Source organism: Aristolochia californica, unplaced genomic scaffold (genome assembly GCF_029961685.1).
Source record: "Aristolochia californica isolate CCGP_79_NKW_82.1479 unplaced genomic scaffold, dmAriCali1.0.hap1 SCAF_2, whole genome shotgun sequence".
NCBI lineage: Eukaryota > Viridiplantae > Streptophyta > Magnoliopsida > Piperales > Aristolochiaceae > Aristolochia > Aristolochia californica.
Genome location: NW_027181881.1, coordinates 46,324,719 through 46,345,010, shown reverse-complemented (window position 1 = coordinate 46,345,010; position 20,292 = coordinate 46,324,719). Strand labels below are relative to the sequence as shown.

At 37.2% G+C, this 20,292-nt stretch overlaps 1 protein-coding gene across 2 annotated transcripts in view; it reads right to left on the bottom strand.

Moving 5' to 3' along the window:
* LOC137955540 (uncharacterized) overlaps positions 1 to 20,292 on the bottom strand; it is a 53,308-nt gene that overhangs the window by 20,756 nt on the left and 12,260 nt on the right. Inside the window, exons 7-23 of one of the 2 annotated variants that reach the window (XM_068802530.1) lie at positions 20,133 to 20,239; positions 19,908 to 20,060; positions 19,727 to 19,791; positions 19,041 to 19,128; positions 18,869 to 18,947; positions 18,671 to 18,779; positions 15,054 to 15,113; positions 14,775 to 14,893; positions 13,883 to 14,264; positions 12,951 to 13,135; positions 12,764 to 12,836; positions 11,299 to 11,449; positions 11,037 to 11,206; positions 9,752 to 10,105; positions 2,256 to 2,423; positions 1,875 to 2,168; positions 1,605 to 1,781 (exon numbers count right to left, since the gene is read on the bottom strand). In XM_068802530.1, coding sequence (XP_068658631.1) covers positions 1,605 to 1,781; positions 1,875 to 2,168; positions 2,256 to 2,423; positions 9,752 to 10,105; positions 11,037 to 11,206; positions 11,299 to 11,449; positions 12,764 to 12,836; positions 12,951 to 13,135; positions 13,883 to 14,264; positions 14,775 to 14,893; positions 15,054 to 15,113; positions 18,671 to 18,779; positions 18,869 to 18,947; positions 19,041 to 19,128; positions 19,727 to 19,791; positions 19,908 to 20,060; positions 20,133 to 20,239 — 2,734 coding nt within the window. The remainder of the gene's footprint in view (positions 1 to 1,604; positions 1,782 to 1,874; positions 2,169 to 2,255; positions 2,424 to 9,751; positions 10,106 to 11,036; positions 11,207 to 11,298; positions 11,450 to 12,763; positions 12,837 to 12,950; positions 13,136 to 13,882; positions 14,265 to 14,774; positions 14,894 to 15,053; positions 15,114 to 18,670; positions 18,780 to 18,868; positions 18,948 to 19,040; positions 19,129 to 19,726; positions 19,792 to 19,907; positions 20,061 to 20,132; positions 20,240 to 20,292) is intronic. The other variant, XM_068802531.1, reaches the window with a different exon arrangement.

Sequence of the window (20,292 nt, the reverse complement as noted above, 5' to 3'; positions counted from 1 at the left end):
ATTTGTTGAGATTGGAGTGAAGCAAGTGTGGAGGGACCACAACAGTTGACTGGCTTCGAGAGGAGGAGGACTTGGGTTGGCTAGTCGGGTTGTGCAGGATGGAAATAGGTGAATCGGTTGAGACATGGGTGAGATGAAGCAAGGAGTGGCGTGAAGAGATTCTGGGCTGCGGGGCATTAGATTGGGTGGGAATAAAGGATAGTCTGTTGTAGGGATGGTGTGTTGAGAGGGTTGGCAGGTGGCGGGGTTGGAAGGAAGCTTCGCAGGCAGTGGAGGAACTTGGCCCAACCGAAAGAGGTGTTAATGGCCTCTGGCTACGCAGGCCACGGTGGGTGAGGTCTTGATACTGGACAATGCGGCATTTGGCAGCATTATTCTGGTAAATAGTGCGGAAGTTGAAGTGCCAAGGCCCAGTCCAGAGCTTGTTGGACTTAGATGGGCAATCGCAGTCGCTCTTGTTAGCTTTACCCCAGTCTTCAACGTCACCCAAATGCAAGGAGCGGTGCGGAGAGCAACCCGGGTGATCGTCAGCGTAGTGGGGCCGTAGACAAACCGCAAGGCGCCAACGAAGGGCGGCTCAGCTTCATGAGGATGCCTATTCCAGTTATGTAGTCTGCAAACTATAATCCAATCAGTGTCATCATTGTCTTCTGTGTCGGCCCTTGGAGTGATGCACGGAATGCTTGGTCGAGAGCTCCTCGTCTGGTCGTCTTTGCTGCAGCAATGATAAGATGTCGAAACGTGGGCAAAGCTTTCGTGGTCTTCATCTCTGCTGTCTGCGTCTTGTCGGAAAAGAGATTTCGGCTGCTTTGCAGGGCTTCAGCCCTGAGAACAACGGGGGGGGACGCCGGTGGTTGTCCCCACGATCGGGTGGAGACTGCGATCAGGGACGTCTCTCATTCCTTGCCTCTCATCTCTTGTCTCTCATCTCTCAACTTGTTCCACTAATCCAATAACCTTCATGTGAGACTAGCGTGATAACCAACTACACCACCCAGATGTTGCAATTTGACAAGCTTACCCATATCAAAATTTCTTCCAAATTTTTTACCAGTCCATTTGCAAAGTCTTTATGATTCATCAAAGTGCCTTATCTGCTTGCAAAGTCTTATTTCCATCTAAAGACCGACCTGTTCCCACAATCAGTCCTTAATATTGCTTCACCACAAACAATTGACTCGCCCAGAAACCATACCAGATAAGAGACCTGCATTTCTCAGTCGAATGACTTCTACCAATTACACCAGGGAGAATATCATCCATAGCCCTCAACTTATCCTTTCTAAGGTAATTTTCTCCCAATGAAACTCAAATCCAAGACCTTAATAAGATACCCCTTCATCGGGCCATTGAAACCCAGATTTACATCACTTTTATTTGTATTATTGGACAATGTGTCAGATATCCCTTATCATTAATACATAAAATAGACATAATTAGTGAGACATTTAAAGGTACTCTTCCTCAGTTTGTTATGAACTTGCAATAAAATCATATTCAATTTAATACACCCCTGATACCAGTCACTCAGCATACAACCCAAAAATTTGATGTTGCTATCTGAGATTATTGTCAATGGCAATACGAAAAGTAATAAGACCTACCTGACCAAATTTCCTTCCTTGAAGAAGATCAGCAAGGGCAAGGCAGGAAGCCTCGCGTGAACGCCAGAGCCTTGACCCACATTGAATCAACAAATCATCAAAAATGAGGTCCAAATGCTCATCAATAGTTTTCTTAGGATCTGCAACAAGTGATTTCCAGATGTGTCCCATAGCATCCTATGAATATAAGCAGCAAGTGAAAAATAAGAGATGGAAGCACATACAGCAATGATGCACACACAGACGGCATAGACATATAAATATCTCTACCTGGACATTTTTATCAGGATCATATTGGTAGCGAACAAGCCTTGGAATCAACAATCTTAAGTGAGGCTGAAGTGCATCTCCAGCCTGTTTAGCAATCTTGGAAAATCCAAAAGCAGCCCCCCTCTTCGAATTAAGTGAAGCTTGATAATTTGCCAGATCCATAAACTTATAAATTAAGTCTGGTTGCCCCATCTCATTAGCCAGATTGCAGAGTTCCTTATAAGTGCTAAGCTTTCCTCCGCTTGCACTTTCACCGATGGCACCTTCTTGAAACACTTCGGAATCTTCCATCAGCTGTCAAAAAATACAAAGAATTTAATTTAAGCCATCTCCAATGAAGATACTAAAAACAGACACTTGAGTGGAAATCAGTCATAGCACCTTGATAGCCCTTTTCCTCTTTCCAGAGCCAGTTAATGTGCTGACTAAAGCATTTACTAAGTCATTTTTCATAGACGCATCACCGAGTTCATACACAATACTCATGCCTTGCGATGCTAGTTCCTGTGTTAGATCATTCTGATCACCTAGAAGATGAGAAAAGGCTTCCTGCAAAAATCAATGGTCAACTGAATTCATGAAGTACCAACAGTCTTGGAAATTTAAACTATTCCAAGAATGCACATAGTAGAACTACTAGTTATCACTGTCAACATGCATGAAATACACTATCATCATACATACCATTAACAACATATTAGGTCATTTGCATGTTCGTTTCTTTACCATATTGAGTAGGAATTGTCAATTTAGTAGTTTGCCTTAAAGAGTTCCCTAATATAATTTGTGCAGCCATTTCAATAAATATACGTTAAGAATTAAGTACGGACATTTTAGTCATTTTACATAGGTTTTATGAGTCTATAGGAGTGTGTCAGCATGATTGGCCAGTTGTTAGAAGTCTATGGTCCAGATTTCATATTGTTCTTATGTGTAATTTGTTAGATATGGGGCTTTGGGGTCGTAAAGAGCATTTATGTAATTGAACTCAAAATCACTTAAGTGATAAATAAGTAGGAGAGCGATTAGAAGCCACATTGAGAGCAGAACAATGCACTCTTCTCCTCTCCTTTCTCTATTTTTCCTCTTTTTCTCTCTTTCACTCCTTAAAACTTGTAGAACAAATAACACTGATTTTAATGACAAGGAGGATATAGGCTGAATTTTGCCTACTCCATGAACAAGAAAAACAGACTTATCAACAAGGGTAACATGTTTAAAGGAAGAAGATGAACAAAAATTCATGAAAAGAGATGACGTAACTGACATGTGGGATGATGCTCTTGAGTCCAAACCCAGAAAAAACAGGACTCACATATAGAGCCGACAAACCTGAACTGGCAAGGTTGGTTGTTGGAGGTGTAGGCTGAGCTATAGATGCAGAGGAAAATAAAGAAGTCAACTGTACTAATCGTTAGGCCAACTACTGAAGCTCATCAAGGGCACCCGACACAATACCAACTGCTAGACGGGAAGAAGTCTCACTATTGTTTTGAACGGTAAAGTTGGCCTACACTGACTTGCCAAACTTGTCCCAACCCTCATTAGAAAAATGGTTGGTACACCTACAATGTACACATTGTCGATCACCTTTGCCCTCACTTCGACCTCTACCACGACCTGATTTGTCCATTCGGCAATACGGAGGAACTCCAATCTTTCCAGCCATATCTAGCCAGCCACTGTGAGTGTCTCACTACCGTAGTTCGTAACTTTGCCACTATTGTAGCTCTCTTGTGGTTGGCCACTAAGCTGCCAGAAGACTGCTTTTATTGATTATGAAACCAAATACCACTTTCTTGTACTTCTTCTTCTACTTTGTTATCAGAGGTATGTGAGTTCACTCGATCAACCCAAAAAGACGACGTTTACTATCTTCTTCAATCTCAATCATTAATTTTATTGTTCCTAGTTTTTTAGTTTCAGTTGTTTACTTTTTTCAATTTCCTTATATATGTTTTGTTCATCTTGCTCTGTTTATTTTTTTGAGTTCATCTTGTCACGAGCCAACTTCCAAATTTCGTACAATCCTGAGCCTATAATCAGCACCTCCAATGATGGAGAAAAAGAAAAAAGCAAGCTTGACATCTTCTATGAACAAGAAAATGCTCTAAAGTTGGGTCGAGCTCTATGACGCATGGACAACTTTTGTTAACGGATAGCTCCTTCGATTGCTTCAACTTCCCATCAACATCAAATGCCTTCTCTTCAAAGAAGAATGATATGCACTTTGCACTATCGTGGAAATAAATAACTGCCAACTCCTGAGTTTTTTAGAAGAGAATAGATTAGAAAAGGAACAGTCAAAATGGTCTAGCAATTTAGCCCCATTCTCTTCGTCATGGTTTCTAGGTCTCTTGGACTGCAAAAAGATTCCAAATCAAGAAATCCTTGCGAGCAGCCACAACCCGAATGTTGAGGAGAATCTCATAAGCACTGGTATTATTTATCATTAGCAGCCACTGCTTTTCAGAGAATTAAAGAATTTTAATGATCAGAAATTCCATGATGCATGCCCAATGGAATCTAGAACCTGGATTTATGCTTGACGATCTATTAATAGTATCGTGGCTGCTAGGGTGAGAAAGAACATAACATGCAAAGCCCATATGTCCATTCTTTTGCCTTTGGTAAATCAGCATAAAGCTTACATCGTTTCCTGCAGCACTTATGACCCTTCCACAATCAAAACCAACACAGAACCTGCTCCTCTTTTTTTTTTTTTTTCTTTTTTTTTTTTTGAAATGATGTTGAATTTTATTAAGAGAGTTCAAACAAGCAGATTACAAGAGGGGAAGCCTTCCCAAACAATAAGAGATTGCTGGGAGGATCCGAATTTTGCCAATTTATCAACCAAAGAATTGGCTGATCTAGGAACGAGGTTCCAATTACAATGAATGGATAACACAATGTCAGCAATACAATCAGTGATTGGCCAGTGGTGCCAAGGAAGGGAGCTATCTTTTGAATACCAGCTGATGACAGTCTTTGAGTCTCCTTCGATAAGCAGCTTGCCATAAAGCCGCTCTTTAAAGATTTGGAGGCCGAATAGAAGAGCACTCACTTCAGCAGTATTTGAATCAACAATACCCACCGGCCCAGCATAGGATAGAATAGGGTCTCCACTACTGTCTCTGAAAACACCACCAGCTCCAGCCAGCCCAGGACAGCACTGCCATTAAAATTGAGTTTGATGCAATCGTAAGGGGAGGATCCCAGGTGGCCATAACCGGATTCCTACAAGGGTCCGCCATATGCGCGATCAAACCCGAAATTTCCCGAAGGGAAACGCCCGATAGAAAGACAAACTCTTTCCTAGTATGTAACTAACTCAAGATAAGGCCCACTGCCTGAGAAGCTGTATTATCCGGGGTGCTAGCCTTGGAGTTGAATCTCCGGTTATTTCGCTCGAGCCATAGGCACCATGGGACATGTGCAAGGCATGCCAAGAGAATTATCTTGCCCAACCTAGGAAGGCGGATCCATAGGTGCCGAAAGGGTCCTGATGTAGCCCCATTTGGAGTCCAATCTTCTGAAATTCTTTTCTTTTTTTTTTAAACGAACTTGCTCCTCTTTCTTGTACTTATTCTTCTACTTTACCACCAAATACCTCTTTTTTATACTTCATCTTCTACTTTGGATATATACTAACATAAAAAATTATACCACAATACGTTGAATTCTTCATTGTAGGTTGTATAAAAAATCACCAAATACCTCTTGCTTGTACTTCTTCTAATTTGGTATTGGTAAAAGAGAAAAGTACAAGAAAGAGATATTTTGTGGCAAAGTTGGCCATCCGCTACATGAGCCCAACCCAGCTTTAGAGCCTTTTCTTGCTCAGAGGAGAAGTCAAGCTTGCTTTTTTCTTTGGCTCTGGCAATGGAGATGTTGATTGTATGCTCAGGATTGCAAGGTGTTTTGGAAGTTGGCTCGAGACAGGATGAATTCATGAACTGAATAAATATAATGAAATTGAAAGAAATAGACAACTAAAACTACAAAAATATGAACAATAAAATTATTAGAGTTGAGATTGAAGAAAAGTAAATATCATCTATAAGTTGACCGAGTAAACTCAAAGACCATGTTCTCACACTAAAGTAGAATAAGAAGTACAAAAAAGAGGTATTTGGTCTTATGATCAGTAAAAATATAGTCTTCAGTCAGCTTAGTGGTTGATCACTGAGTCTTCAAGCAACTTAAGGGTATTTCGATCATTTTACATGGTTTGCATGAGTATGTAGAAGTGTTAGCATGATTGGGCAGTTGTTCAAAGTCTATGGGTCCAAATTTCATATTGTTTGATGTGTAATTTGTTAGATATCGTTTTTTGAATCATTAGGAACATTTATGTAATTGAACTCAAAATAACTTAAGTGATAGATAAGTAAGTAGAAATCGATTAGAAGCCACATCAAGTGTAGAACAATGCACTCTTTTCCTCTCCTTTCTCTTTATCCTTGTGTTTTTTTATGTGTGAGTCTTCTTCATGTTTTTGGGTTCTCTATTGATACATTATCTCCCCATGCAATTTAATGTGTTCCTTGGTTATTTTCGTACTCAAAAAGGGTATAAATGTTATTGTCCTTTTACCAAAAAAACATTTGTATCTGTTGATGTGATTTCTTTTAGGATGCTCCATTCTTTTCTGCATCAATAAGATGTCTACTTCATCTCTTATTGATCTAAGTGTTATTGTCCTTTGGAGGATGTACCTAACCATATGCCCAGCATATTCCAGCACCAATGCCACTACAGGTTTATCAACAATGGAAGAATCTCAAGACACAAATCAAAGTTCTTTTTCCTCCTCTTCATCGACAACTCCGAAGGTAAATGACTTAAATCTTACCATTGCACTTCGAAAAGGTGTTATATGTCAACCAAACATCCTCTTCCTCAGTTCATAACATTTTATTCTCTTTCTAATAATTTCAACAAGTTTATAGTGTCTTTTGTCCTCCTATACTATTCCTTTATCAGTGTAAGATGCCCTGGTTTCTCCTCAATGGCAATAAAATGTAGTGACCTGATTAAGTTCAAAAACCGAATATAGAGTAATGGCTCACACCGTTAGTGGACTAATGAGGGTTAAATTTGTTCAACTAGAGTTGAAATGATAGGTCACAAAACCCATGACCATGTATTATAATAACTAAGCGGTTCTTTTCATTGCAAGTAATCTAATGTTTCATGAACGAACTAAATATACAGAAGTTGATTGCCACTTCATTTAAGATGTTGTGATGAGAAAGAAAGTTGATACTCCCCACGTTAAATTAAGTGATCAACTTGGTGACATGTTTATCAAAGCCTTGGGTAAGCATGAGTTCAGGATATTTTGTAACAAGCAAGGGTATCTAGACATATATAATCCAGCTTGAGGAGGAGTTTTAAAAATTAAGTAGAGGTATTTTGGTCATTTTACATAGTCTATATGAGTTTCTAGGAGTGTCAACATGATTGGGTAGCTGTCAAAAGTCTAAGGTCCAGAATTCATATTGTTTTGATATGGATTTTTTTAGTCATAAGGAGCATATATGTAATTGAACTCAAATAAACTAAAGTGACAGATAAGTAGAACAGGGGGTCAATTAGAAGGTCCATTGAGAGCAGAACAACGGACTCTTCTACTCCCCTTCTTTCTCTAATTTTTCTCTTTTTCTCCTCAAAGCTTAAATTTTTTCAATATATATGTGTGTGTGTATATGTGTATATATATATATATATATATATATATATATATATATATATATATAGTGCAACAAGTTTTTTTTTGAGAAGAGTTGTAAATGCATTCAAAAGAGATAAAATACAAACTAAAAAACTAAAAAGACATTTCCTCCACAACAAGATGTTGGAGGGTAACGCCTTTTTTAGCTTGAACATCGGCTAAATGATTAGCAGATCTTGGTACCTTTGTGCAACAAGTTGTGTCTTCTTATCAAAAATCTAATAAGGAAATCTATTTCATGGACCAATACACCCATGTAAATCAAAGCACAATTTCTATTACTTTCATCCGCTTGAGTAAAGTTGATTTAAGTTTGTTAAAATACAAGTTCAGGGGTATTTTGGTCATTTCTTATTTTCAACTGCACTTTCAGCTTGAAGAACTCTGTTAAAAGCTTGCTCAAGTGTGGTCACATCCTCATTAACCAACAATTGGGCTCTAATAGCATCATACTCATACCCCAAACCATCCAAAAACCGGGCTACTTGAATCTGATTTTCTTACGGATGTCTACAACATTCGTAGTAAAATGATGGAATGTACTAATCTCTTGTAGTACTCCCCTCATCTCAGTGAAATAATTTGTCACTGATCTACCTCCACACTTCATATTAAAGAACTTCACATATAACTCATAGATCCTTGATAAATTACTTTCTTGAGACAAAATGGAAGCCAATGTAGTCCACATTGCCTTAGCAGTATTGCAACTCAAAATCTGATTACTAAATCTGGATTCCATACTATTTACCAACCAGGTCATTACTAAATTATCTTCTGCCACCCAATCTTCAGTAATAGGTACCGGGGGATCATCATTTATATATTTTGCCATTTTTCTGGCCCTCAAATACATCAAAACTGATCTAAACCAGTTTACATAATTCGATCCATTCAACCGGATCGTAGTTATCTGAATAGACTGAGAGAATTTCACATCTAAGTTCTCAGCAGCCCTTTGGACAGCAACCTGTGTGCTGGAATCAGCCATTAAATATCACCAAACACCACACTTCAGTACACTAGAGCGTCAATTAACCAAAGGAAAGCACTTTCCCAAAATTTCAATATTTGCGTAGTCAAATGGGCCCCACACCGAATTCAATTAGGGCAATACAGCACCCAATTCATTCAATTTAGAACCAATAGTGATCAATTCCAGCAATTGAGACCATACATCAATGAAAGAATGACCTAATTGCAAGAAATCAAGATGATGTAGGCTATATGGATGGTGACGCAAGCATTAGGTTGACGACGCAGACAGATTTGAGAAATTTCCTCAAATTGGGATCATTAAACACTTCTAAATCCCAACATTCAGTCAAATAGAAGCAGTAATCATTAGCCAATAGGCTAAGATAGGCACAAAAAGGAAAAAAAACGAAAACATTAGATACAAGTTCAGGGGTATTTTGGTCATTTCTTATATTTTCAATATAACATTTTTCTCTTATAGTGTGGCTATTAGATAGAGAATGTCTTATTTTATCTCTAGTAAATTTTCATTCAATTTAGACATGTATTTTAGGAGATATGTAATTTTGAGTATTGAGGGGTATTTTTGTCTTATTGTAAAATTTCACTTAAACCCTGATTATAAAGAAGTAGGAAGGGCCTTTCTGGGTCGGATTCCAAGGAAGCAAAGCTGCCTCTCTTCCAGAAATCCATTTTCTCTTCTATTTTCTCCCCAAATCACCTATTTTTCAAAGTTCAACAATCACACATCCAATTTGTGTTGCTAATTCATAAAAACGCATGCAACACCTAAAACTTAGATAACACTCATTCCACATCTAAATTGATCAAGTATGACTCCTTAAAAAATTTCCTTGCATTTTAAGTCCTGAAGTACATGTCAGTAGCACATGACTTTGCATAATTTTCACCCCATGTCCATCTAATTATTACTTTTCATTTTTAAGCACTATTATTATTTTCCAGTTTTAAGCAAAAACGAGCTTTCCAGATGCAAACAGAGAAGAAATCTATCCCACAGCGTCAAAGAGTGACAAAAGACTAAGCATGACAAGTCAGATGGCTCTTGCCTGTAAACTGTAAGAATATGGCCACCACAGTGGAAGAAAGCATTTAATAATTAATTCAAATTTAACTTTAATAAAAGGTAACAACTCCAAACCTGAATTTCAGGAAGCAGTTGTTGGATTTTAGAATGATGCCCACAATACATTGTAAGTGACAACAACCAGACAGTCCCCGCACAGCGCTCTTCTTTCCTGCTGCTGTATAGAAGCACATCAAATAACTTTGTAGTTATTGAGTCCCTCACTTTAACATTAGAAACATCATCAACATCTTTCTCCATTTTGGACCCTTGTATTGAAATCTCTGGGGCCCATACATCACCAGTAAGGTAATTTGAAGTAAGGGACAGGGAAGTATAATTGGATTTTAGTATTACGTCAGCAGTAACAGGAACCCCACCCCACATAAATGACAGTGCCTCTCCAGCAGCAAAGAGTACATCTTCAACCTGTGAATATCGCAGAGCATCTATGTTCAGATTTATCAGAAGACTTAGTCAAAAAATAAGTTTGTTAAAAAAAAATTGTTCAGATTTATCAGAAGACTCGGTCAAAAAATACTTTTGTTAAAAAAAATGAAGACCAATAAAAAAAAGGGTCAAGAAACAACTGTGTTAGACATTTGTGATATATCCAGCAACAACTGCTGAATTCCACAAGTCACATTACATATGTGAAAACTGTAATGGAAAGTAGATATATAAACTATCACCATAAAACAATTAAAAGACAGTACAGATCATGTCAAACTATTTCCCTTGCATCTACTCAGATCAACAGACTCACTATGTGGACGATATTATATATGAGAGAGATTCTCTTAAACCTATATATTCATGGATACTTACCATTATACATAATGAAGCTGTTGTAAACTTTAAAATGTGTTATATGGCATTTTCGAAGTAAAAATAGTCAGAATTTTCTTGAAGGACTAAACTAGTCAAATTATTAAAAGTAATATAACTAGAAATAAGGACCATCATTTATGATCATGTGAGCCATAATTTATTTTGCAAAGTCACAGGATTCTTTTGTATAATGAAGAAGTATAAATGTTACAACTATGGATGCTCTAATACCTACTGCAACTCTTAGTTCACAATACCATGTATAGAAAATTGCACACTTTAATGTTCAGAGTTTAAATGTTGATTAATGTGCTAAAACAGTTGTAAGAATAAGAAGGATGGCAATAAGTAGTCAAGTGGAAACTTCCATATTACATGATGCAAAACTTTAACTTTTCTTTTCTTCAATATTTCAAGAAATCTATTGCATGATGCAATAAATTTGCAGCAGATCAACCCGTAATAATAAAGACATTGTTCAACCTAGCAAACAAGGATATTTGAAGAAACAGTAATAGGTTTCACAAACCTTTGATCGACAAAGACTGAATACTAAATCAAGTGCCACATCGAGAGAATCCAAATTCACTTCCTTGGAAGAAATATGCCCCAGAGATATAACAATCCTCTGAATCACTTTGATGTCCTCACAAGCAAGCAGTTTGGCCAATCTTTCACGCAAAATTACCAAAAGCCCAGCTGCATGAGTAAATGCATTGTTTGAAAATGATTGATCATCTAACTAGGAAACTAGGCATTAGTAAATTCTCTCATATAAGTGTTCTACTAACCTGAATTAGTCCCTTGGCTGCATACAGGGAAAGGTCCCCGAAGTCCAATATGTCCTAGTGCTTCCATGGCAATGGAAGCTAATGCCTCACTCTCAGACTTTACCACATCTACAAGACAATCGATGGTACTCTGAAGCAACTGCTCAGATATCTGCATAAAACAAAAAATATTCCTTGTCAAAAAAAAAAAACACAGTATTAAAGAAAAACGGTGAGAAAGAAGATTGTGTAAAGAAACAAAGAGATGCAATAGGGGCATTTACACACAAAAAACAAAAAAAAAAAGGAAAAGTAAAAGCAAGGGTAGCATTTCTGATCCCTCCCAGGAATCCAAACCAAACACAATCTGCTAACAAAGGTACAATCCACATTGATTTTGGACACACTACTCTCATTTATTTAAAAACAAAAAAATTTCAAATTGTTAAAACATTAAGGCAGGGGTATATTGGTCATTTCATATATTAGTTTTTATCTTATATGATGTCTGTTAGGTAGGCAATATCTTCATATGCCTAAGGTTCAATGTTCATTCATTTTAGAGGAGTATTTTAGGAGATATGTAAGTCAATGTTGTGAGGGAAATTTTTATCTTTTATTTTAAAAAAGGGGAATTTTTATCTTTTATGTAAAAATCACTTAAAACCTTGAGTAAAAGAAAAGGGGGCATCCTTTTTTAGGCACGAACTCCAAGGCAACAGTGACTGCACCTCTCCAAACTCTTCTTCTCTTTTTTCTCACCCAAATATCAGATTTTTCAAAAAATAGTATTTGTTAAATGTATTGTAAAGGCAGTTTAGTCTTTTTACAATGGTATCTGGGCTTGGTGAGAGTACTATCATGTTTAGAGTGTTGAGATGAGTCTATGGTTCGATTTTCATGTTGTTTAGAGATGTGGATAGGAAGTTATGAGTTATGTCTAAGATGAGTAAATCTGTAATTATCCTTCAATTCACATAAGTGAATAAAGAGATAAGAGGGGTCTGCATAATCTCCAACGAGAGAGACGCACTCTTTTCTTTTTTCTGCCATCCCTCTCCTCTGTTTTTCTTCTTCTCTTCTTCTTTTCTCTAATTTCTTGTTTTTTCAGAGTATTTTTGGGCTAAATTGCTAGCAAAATAAACATTCCAGAATAAAAACAACCATAGAACAAACAATGTAATCTTAGCATAAAGATCGCCAAACAGAATGATAACAAAATATGACACACTACTGAAGAAACCATAGCAAGAGCAAGATTTTCAAAGAATTTGTTAAGGCTGACTCTTGCATTGACAGGAAATCTAAATAGATGAGTTCTAACTAATCATCAACTGAATCATGAGAGCAATTAGCTATCCAGTACCAAGCAGACATTTTTGGAAAGAAAAGCCAATGGGTAAAACATGATGGGATAACTCACTCCATCGGCAATGTCCCAAACAGATGAATGAAAAGGAAAACAAATGCCACTGAGTTAACTTACACTAGGTGTCCCTGTCGTGCATTGTGCTGTAACATATCCAATAGCAGATATGACTCCATGCTGAGTTTCAAATCTGCAAAAGGGTTTGTCCAAAGTCCAAACAAGTTAAAAAGAACCTCCTGATTCAACCAAGTCAACAATAAAACTTATATCTAGTTAGTAGACAAGATTCTTTATTGTTCCATACCTCAACTTCTGGTTACCACCAATTGTAGAAACAAGCTCTGAAAGAAACGTAGCAGCTCCAGATGCTGAAAGCGCAGAGCATGTTATTCCTAGTAATCTTGCTGTAGATTCACGAGTATCAGAGTCCACATGCCGAAGTAATTGTTTTAACCACCCTATCCTACTCACATAGCGTGATGCAATCAACTGCAGATATTTTTAAAAGGTTCTTCTTAGAGCATGTTAGAGAGGGAGGAGACAGGAAGAAGAATAAACTTTAACAAAAGAGCAAGGGAGGGGTTAGTGAGATTCAAACTTTTCTTAGACTCTAAAAAAGCATGGAGTTTGTATGGCTTTTACGTATTCTTAGTTGGTGAACAGGACTCGTGGACTTCAAAATGCAAAATGAATCCCCGGCCATCTTAGAACAGACCCAAGTCCAGCAAAATATAAAGTCTGAAGGCTGCAACTCAAACTTACAAAGACGTCCAGTGAAGCTATAAAGCCTCTTTTCTACTTTCTTTTTTCCTATGGCTGTTCTATTTATTTAAGTGGCTGTGTCTAAGTACCATGGAGCAGCTCACGCCACTAACAAGTAATTTGGTGGCCCCGGTTTGTTCATACAAGCTCAATTGCATCACTTACCAACCATGGTAAATATCTCATGGCACAATGTAACTAATACTGCTATGTTCTTATTAAATCTGACCTCATAATCAGTAGACTTCTGAAATACTTAAACACAATTCAGTCTCATGAAAAGGAGACTAAAAGTTGATTCAAAGTCTATAGTTTATTTTTTTGGAATAGTATAGTTTCTTTTTCTTTTTCAATGACAAGCTCCATACACATGTAAACTCATTAAACAGTCCACAGACTAGTAGGTTCATATGAACTTTTAAAACCCATCAAGACCCAGTCACTAAAACTGCAACAAAAAAGAAGATATTTAACCTTGGGTAAACGAGATGCAACAGTCATTAATCCCTTTGAAGCAGTAGCATGTAGCTCAACAGATCCTTCAAAAGCCATTCCATGTTCTAGCAACTGACAAAGAGTTATAACTGAAGAATGAAGTTGAGATGTTCCTCCCTCAGATGCATCGTGCTCAAAATCTGCCTCAAAGGACTTCAGCAAAAAACTAATCATCACAACATACATTTTTGACGGAAAAAGAAGTGCATCATTTCTCAACTCAGAGGATTCCAACAACTTTGGTTGTTGCATACAAATGTAATCTAGCATTTGACTCAGTTCAGGGTACTTTAGGTCATCATTCTTGTTGATGGTGGATCCCCGATGGATCACAGGAAAGAGACCTGCAAGAGCCATTTCCCTGGAAAGAATGAGGTGAGCATAAATATACGTAAGCCAGTTCACCCCATGAGTAACATTAACAAATAGAACCGTCTGGCCATCATCAGTCCTAAAGAATTTTATAACATAAAAAAAACAGAGAGAACAAAACAGAAATGAAAACTGATGACAACATCATAAGACCTTAGTCAACAAGCAGAGCCTACCTAGGTCCAACTAAAGCTGTCGCTGGTTCATGTCAAAGTCAACCAGGGTTAACTTTGACTCAGCTTGAGCTCAAATACTGCTTGCTCTTAAAAAAATTCAAAAAAGTTCAAAAAAAAACTACGAATAATATATATGACTTGAAATATGATGATGAACAATGAGAACCTTATGCAAAAATTAGACAGAATCGGCAATAAGACCCTAGTTCAAAGACTGTCTTGTGATACACCAAAGCAGAATATTTATCACATATTTGTGATCTTCGAAAGCCAGCAGGAATCATGAAATAATTTATAGATATGTTAGAAATACAATACAATACCTTATATCCAACTTAGAATCTGCTGCACCAAGCATACAGATGAATCGGCTAGGACAGTGCTGCATATCAAATAAACATGTCGCCCACCTCACAGCACAGAAGCGCACTTCACTTTGCTCCTAGTAACCATCACTCAAAGTTTTTGGTAAATGTAAAGCAGTATGAGAGCTAGAGAAGGAGCAAGAGCAACAGCAACATAAATGATCCCTTCCCTATTGTAATAGGTTCTTTAATTTCCAAAATAATCCAAAAGCAAATAAAAGATTGCCAGTTACTTACCACTTGGGAGTTTTCCAACAAAAGTTTTTCCAAGTCCTTCGAGATTGACTCAGAAGCACCCTGTTTTCATACAAGGCTTAATCGATGAATAACAACAGGAAAATGAAAAAACAATCAGGAAAAAATAAAAAAATAGCAATACTGACACAATGATCCCCAATCCAAATAAAAACTCAATTGAGGATGTTAAATTAAAGCAGACTTGTTTTCTTTTTTTTTGGGTTGGGAATGGGGTGGGAGGTCTTCTTTTCATGCCAGTAAAGAAAATGGAACAGAATTTTTATTTTTATTTTGAGAATAGAAATGGAACATAAATTAAAAAGATTATCTTTATAGTTTATACTGAGTAGACAAGTTTCCTCACATCCTATGTCAGATATAAGAGGGCAATAATACTTACTTCTACATGTCTTAAAATGAAAAGTTATTCTTCAGGATTTTTTAAATGTTGAACTGCATGCCCTATTGAGGTTTTGACGCACTAGGTAAAGTCATACATTTGGCTCATACAATTTACTACCAATCAATCAAACAACCAAACAAAAAATAGCAATTTTCCATTACAAATTGAATTTTCAACTGTTTTTTTAAACATCCAAAAACCAGGCTACTTGAATCTAATTTTCTTTCTTACGAATGTCTTCAACATTCGTAGTAAAATGATGTAATGTACTAATCTCCTATAGTACTTCCCTCATCCCAGTGAAATAATTTGTCACTGATCTACCTCCACGCTTCATATTAAAGAATTTCACATATAATTCATAGATCCTTGACAAATTACTTTCTTGAGACAAAACGGAAGTCAAGGTAGTCCACATTGCCTTAGGAGTACTGTAACTCAAAATCTGGTCACTAAATCTGGATTCCATACTGTTGACCAATCAAGTCCTTACTAAATTATCTTCTGCCACCCAATCTTCAGTAACAAGCACCGGGGGATCATCGGTTATATATTTTGTCATTCTTCTGGCCCTCAAATACTTTCTTGAGACAAATTATAGATCCTTGACAAATTACTTTCTTGAGACAAAACGGAAGTCAAGGTAGTCCACATCGCCTTAGGAGTACTGTAACTCAAAATCTGGTCACTAAATCTGGATTCCATACTGTTGACCAATCAAGTCCTTACTAAATTATCTTCTGCCACCCAATCTTCAGTAACAAGCACCGGGGGATCATCGGTTATATATTTTGTCATTCTTCTGGCCCTCAAATACATCAAAAGTGATCTAGACCAGTTAACATAATTCGATCCATTCAACCAAAACGTAGTTATCTTAATTGAATGAGAGAATTTCACATCTGAGCTCTCAGAAGTCCTCTGGACAGCAACCCGTGTACTGGAATCACCCATTAAATATCACCAAACACCACAACAGTACACTAGAGGTCAATTAACCAAAGAAAAAACACTTTCCCCAAACTTCTATGCTTGTGCAGTCAAGTGGGCCCCACACCGAATTCAATTAGGGTAATTCAGCACCCAGTTTACTCAATTTCGAACCAATAGTGATCAATTTCAGCAATTGAAACTATAAATTGATGAAAGGATAACCTAATTGTAAGAAACCAAGATGATGTAAGCTATATGGATGATGATGCAAGCATTGGATTGATAACGTAGGCAGATTTGAGAAATTTTCTCAAATTGGGATCATCAAACATTTCTAAATCCCAACAATCAATCAAATAGAAGCAGTAATCATTAGCCAAGCAGCTAAGAAAGGTAGAAAAAAGGAAAAAATTGGAATTTTTACCCTACAAGTCCAAAAATCTGGGAAAAAACTTCAAGGAGATTGCTGAAAATGGAGAAAAGATCCACAAAATTGAAAGAAACTTGCCCAAGACTTGCGTTATTGCTTTGATACCATGAAAAATATGTGATTCGGGAGAAATAAGAAGAGGAAAAAGAGTTTTGGAAGAGAAGCAGCTTTGCCCATTAAAAATAGATATCCACATATAGGCACTATTCAAAAAAATATTGTCTTTATGTGAACCCCTTACAAAAAGTTATTTAGATACGCCCTGAAAAACTAGCAATTTTTTTAAGGAAAACATCACCAAAACCACAACAACAATTTTGCCCATTTCCTGTCACTTTATTCTCTTTTTAAAAAAAAAAGAGTGTGACTTCATTAAAGTAAGGTCTCCCTAACAATGAGAGATTGGAAGGAGACTCCCTCCCGGACAAGGGGTCAGCCAAAGAGTTGGGTGACCTCAAAACATGAATCCAGTCAGTTACATCTAAAGCAAGGTCATAGCTTCAGAGAAAAGATGCTACAATCACCAAGGAGGAGAAACACTCTTTTGACACCAATTAATGACGACGAGGGAGTCCCCTTCAATAATGAAAAGACTATGCAATCTAGCTCTGAAAATCCTCAGGCCATGGTTGAGCGCAGACAACTCAACATAGATGGAATCAGCAGAGCCCAAAGGACCAGCAAAAGAGATGATAACATCTGGTACGGAAATCACCACCAAAGCCAGCAAGGCCCATGTTCCCAAGGGGACTGCCATCAAAATTAAATTCAATGCAATGTTGAGGAGGGGGAGCCACTGTTGAAGACGAGAGTGCTTGGGAACAGATATAGCAGCAATCTGCACTCAATTCTCCTTGTCATAGCCTCCTTCAAATTGCTGGAATTCCTTAAGCATACAGATCCAACAGAAATGCTGTTGACAGCATGGTAGGGAGAGATCTCTATTTTTCTCCCAGGGGATCTTTAGAATTACCACTGTTTAGCTTTCAATTCGCCTCTGACCATCAAATGAAATGTGAATAACCCATCCCCCTCTCTTTGAAACAAGGGGCGCTTCCGGCTCTGTCCGTAGATAACTGATTGTGGAAAAGACAAACATATGCCATTATTCATCTTTCCTATTGTGGACTTATATGCCCAGTTTTTTTATTTCTGAATTTTGGCTACACATTCACAAAGATACTGAACCATGTGATACTTGAACTCAAGAACTCACTGCAGAAACATGCAATCTGGCTATTAAACCAAATGTTTAATCCACATCTAGCCACTACCTCAATGAAGCCCAAGAAAAAATCTCATGTGAAAATACCCAATAGAACTGAACCAAAATAGCAGGTGCACATGGGAGAAGGAGTTCCACTTTAAGACGAGCAGATCAAACATTGAGTAGTTGGCCCACATGCTCACATCACAAATAAGATATAATTTAAAAACAAAAAAAGATTCTTTAACTGTTTTCACATTCCAGCTTAGCAAATGACAGTAAGGGTGAAATAATTTTTGAGATTTATATGTGGTGTTTATAGGGGAGGAGTATAAATATGCACTTTTCTAGGAATATATGTAGATATCCAATTTCTTCAGAGAGCATTTAAATAACTCCTATCTTTTTGAATTTACAAATAACAAGAGTAACACTGTCAAAATCAGGTTAGCTAAATTTGGAACCTCCCAGAAATCTCTCATTGTTTAGGACGATTTCCCCTCCTTGTGATTTTGCTTTTCAGAGCCTTTTAATATAACTCAGCATCATTTCAAAAAAAATCAACAGATTTAAAGCCAGTATCCAGTAAGCTGCCTTCTCTACATCAAAGAAAGGTTTGAGTTGGGAACTGGAGTACTTGTCACCTTATAGGCTATAGCAAGGGAATTGGTTGCTTCTTGAATGGTAAGACGAAGAGATTGATCCTCTGTTTTCAAGGCCTCAAAAAGTCGAACAGCCACGTCAAGTTTATCCCTGCATAAAACAAGATAAGGATCTTCTAAAGGCATGCGCTCAGCAAATAAAAGAATAGATGCAACTAAGCACTGAACTACACGGGAAACCTGAAAAGTTGAGGCATCCTCTGTGCAAGCAATCCAATGGCTTGAAAGGCGAATGCTTTGATATCCTTTGCAATTGTGGCTAGGAAAACAAAGATGAAACCAGTAATTGGAATGGTATTTTTGGAAATGGTGAGTATCAGGAGAACAAAGATAAAATCAAACCCACATGTACCTGGTTCCAAGTTCAAATTGCCATCAAGTGATCGCAAGATTCCGCTCAAGATAAGAGGACCCATAAGCTTCAACTGATCAGATTTTGCCTAAGGAAAAATTATTTGTAAGCACAAAAAAATTATCTGGACTCAAGATCAAGTTACTAGTTGTTAGAGAAACTATTGACATTTTATATTTTGAACTTTTCCTTTTTCTACATGTTAAACTGTGGATGATCAATCTACGAAGGGTACAAAAAAAGCCTGAACAACCACAGCAGGTACAAGTATTTTACGTATTTAGAATATCATACAAACTTTTTCAGGTGCCTAATAGAATTATAGTACCGCATCAATGCCAATCACATGTTATCCAAAAATTAAATTATGCTTTTTCTAGTTGTCCTTGTGGATATGAGATATCAGATTTTATTGTAATATGCTCTGCACAGGGCCAATAGCAATACCATATCTTCCCTGTATAGCACTTCCTTTAATAAGTGTACATTAACATGCTGACTCCAAATAATTGATTTATTCTATTTTACCTTCTTAAGCATTCAACAGAAAGCATCACTTGGAGTGATTATGTTAAATATAACGTCTTCCTTTCTAAAAAGGGACAACAGGTACTTATACTAAGTTGTGGATCACTCTAAACTTGAAGTTAGAACATTCCTAACAAACAGAAAAGGAAGTCTTTTACATGTTTAAACACCCAAACAGCAAATTCCATGCCCAGCTGCCTCAGCCTTGGAGTGGTCCCACCTCCTACAGAAAGTCCAGAGCAACAAAGAAGATTTTAGGCAGTCAAAAGAGCTGATGTTTGCTATAAAAGAACTCTAACATATTAAAACATACAGGATAAGTTCAAAACCAAAATATACCATATATACAACCAAAAATGCACTGTAATGTGGACGGGAATGCATTGGCTGCAGCGATAGACCGGCAGAAAATAGTCATCAATCGAGCTTTCAGTGTAGGGGTCACCGGAGTGACTCTAGACTCAGAAGGAATGCTTTCCACTGTAATATTACCTGATAAAGTACATGTTCATGTAAACCATGGGAGCAACTTATTAAACAAACACGAAGATTCCAAACACTTACCATTAAAAAGTATAAATAGTCTGTTTATCAAGTGTGGATCTTCCAGATTGACACCTGCAGCCTTTCTCTTGAGAAGATCCTCTCCTTTCTTAGCAACGGGCTCTTGACTTTAAACAATAAACACAGAAAAAAAACACTTTTAGTATATTTAAATTGAGTA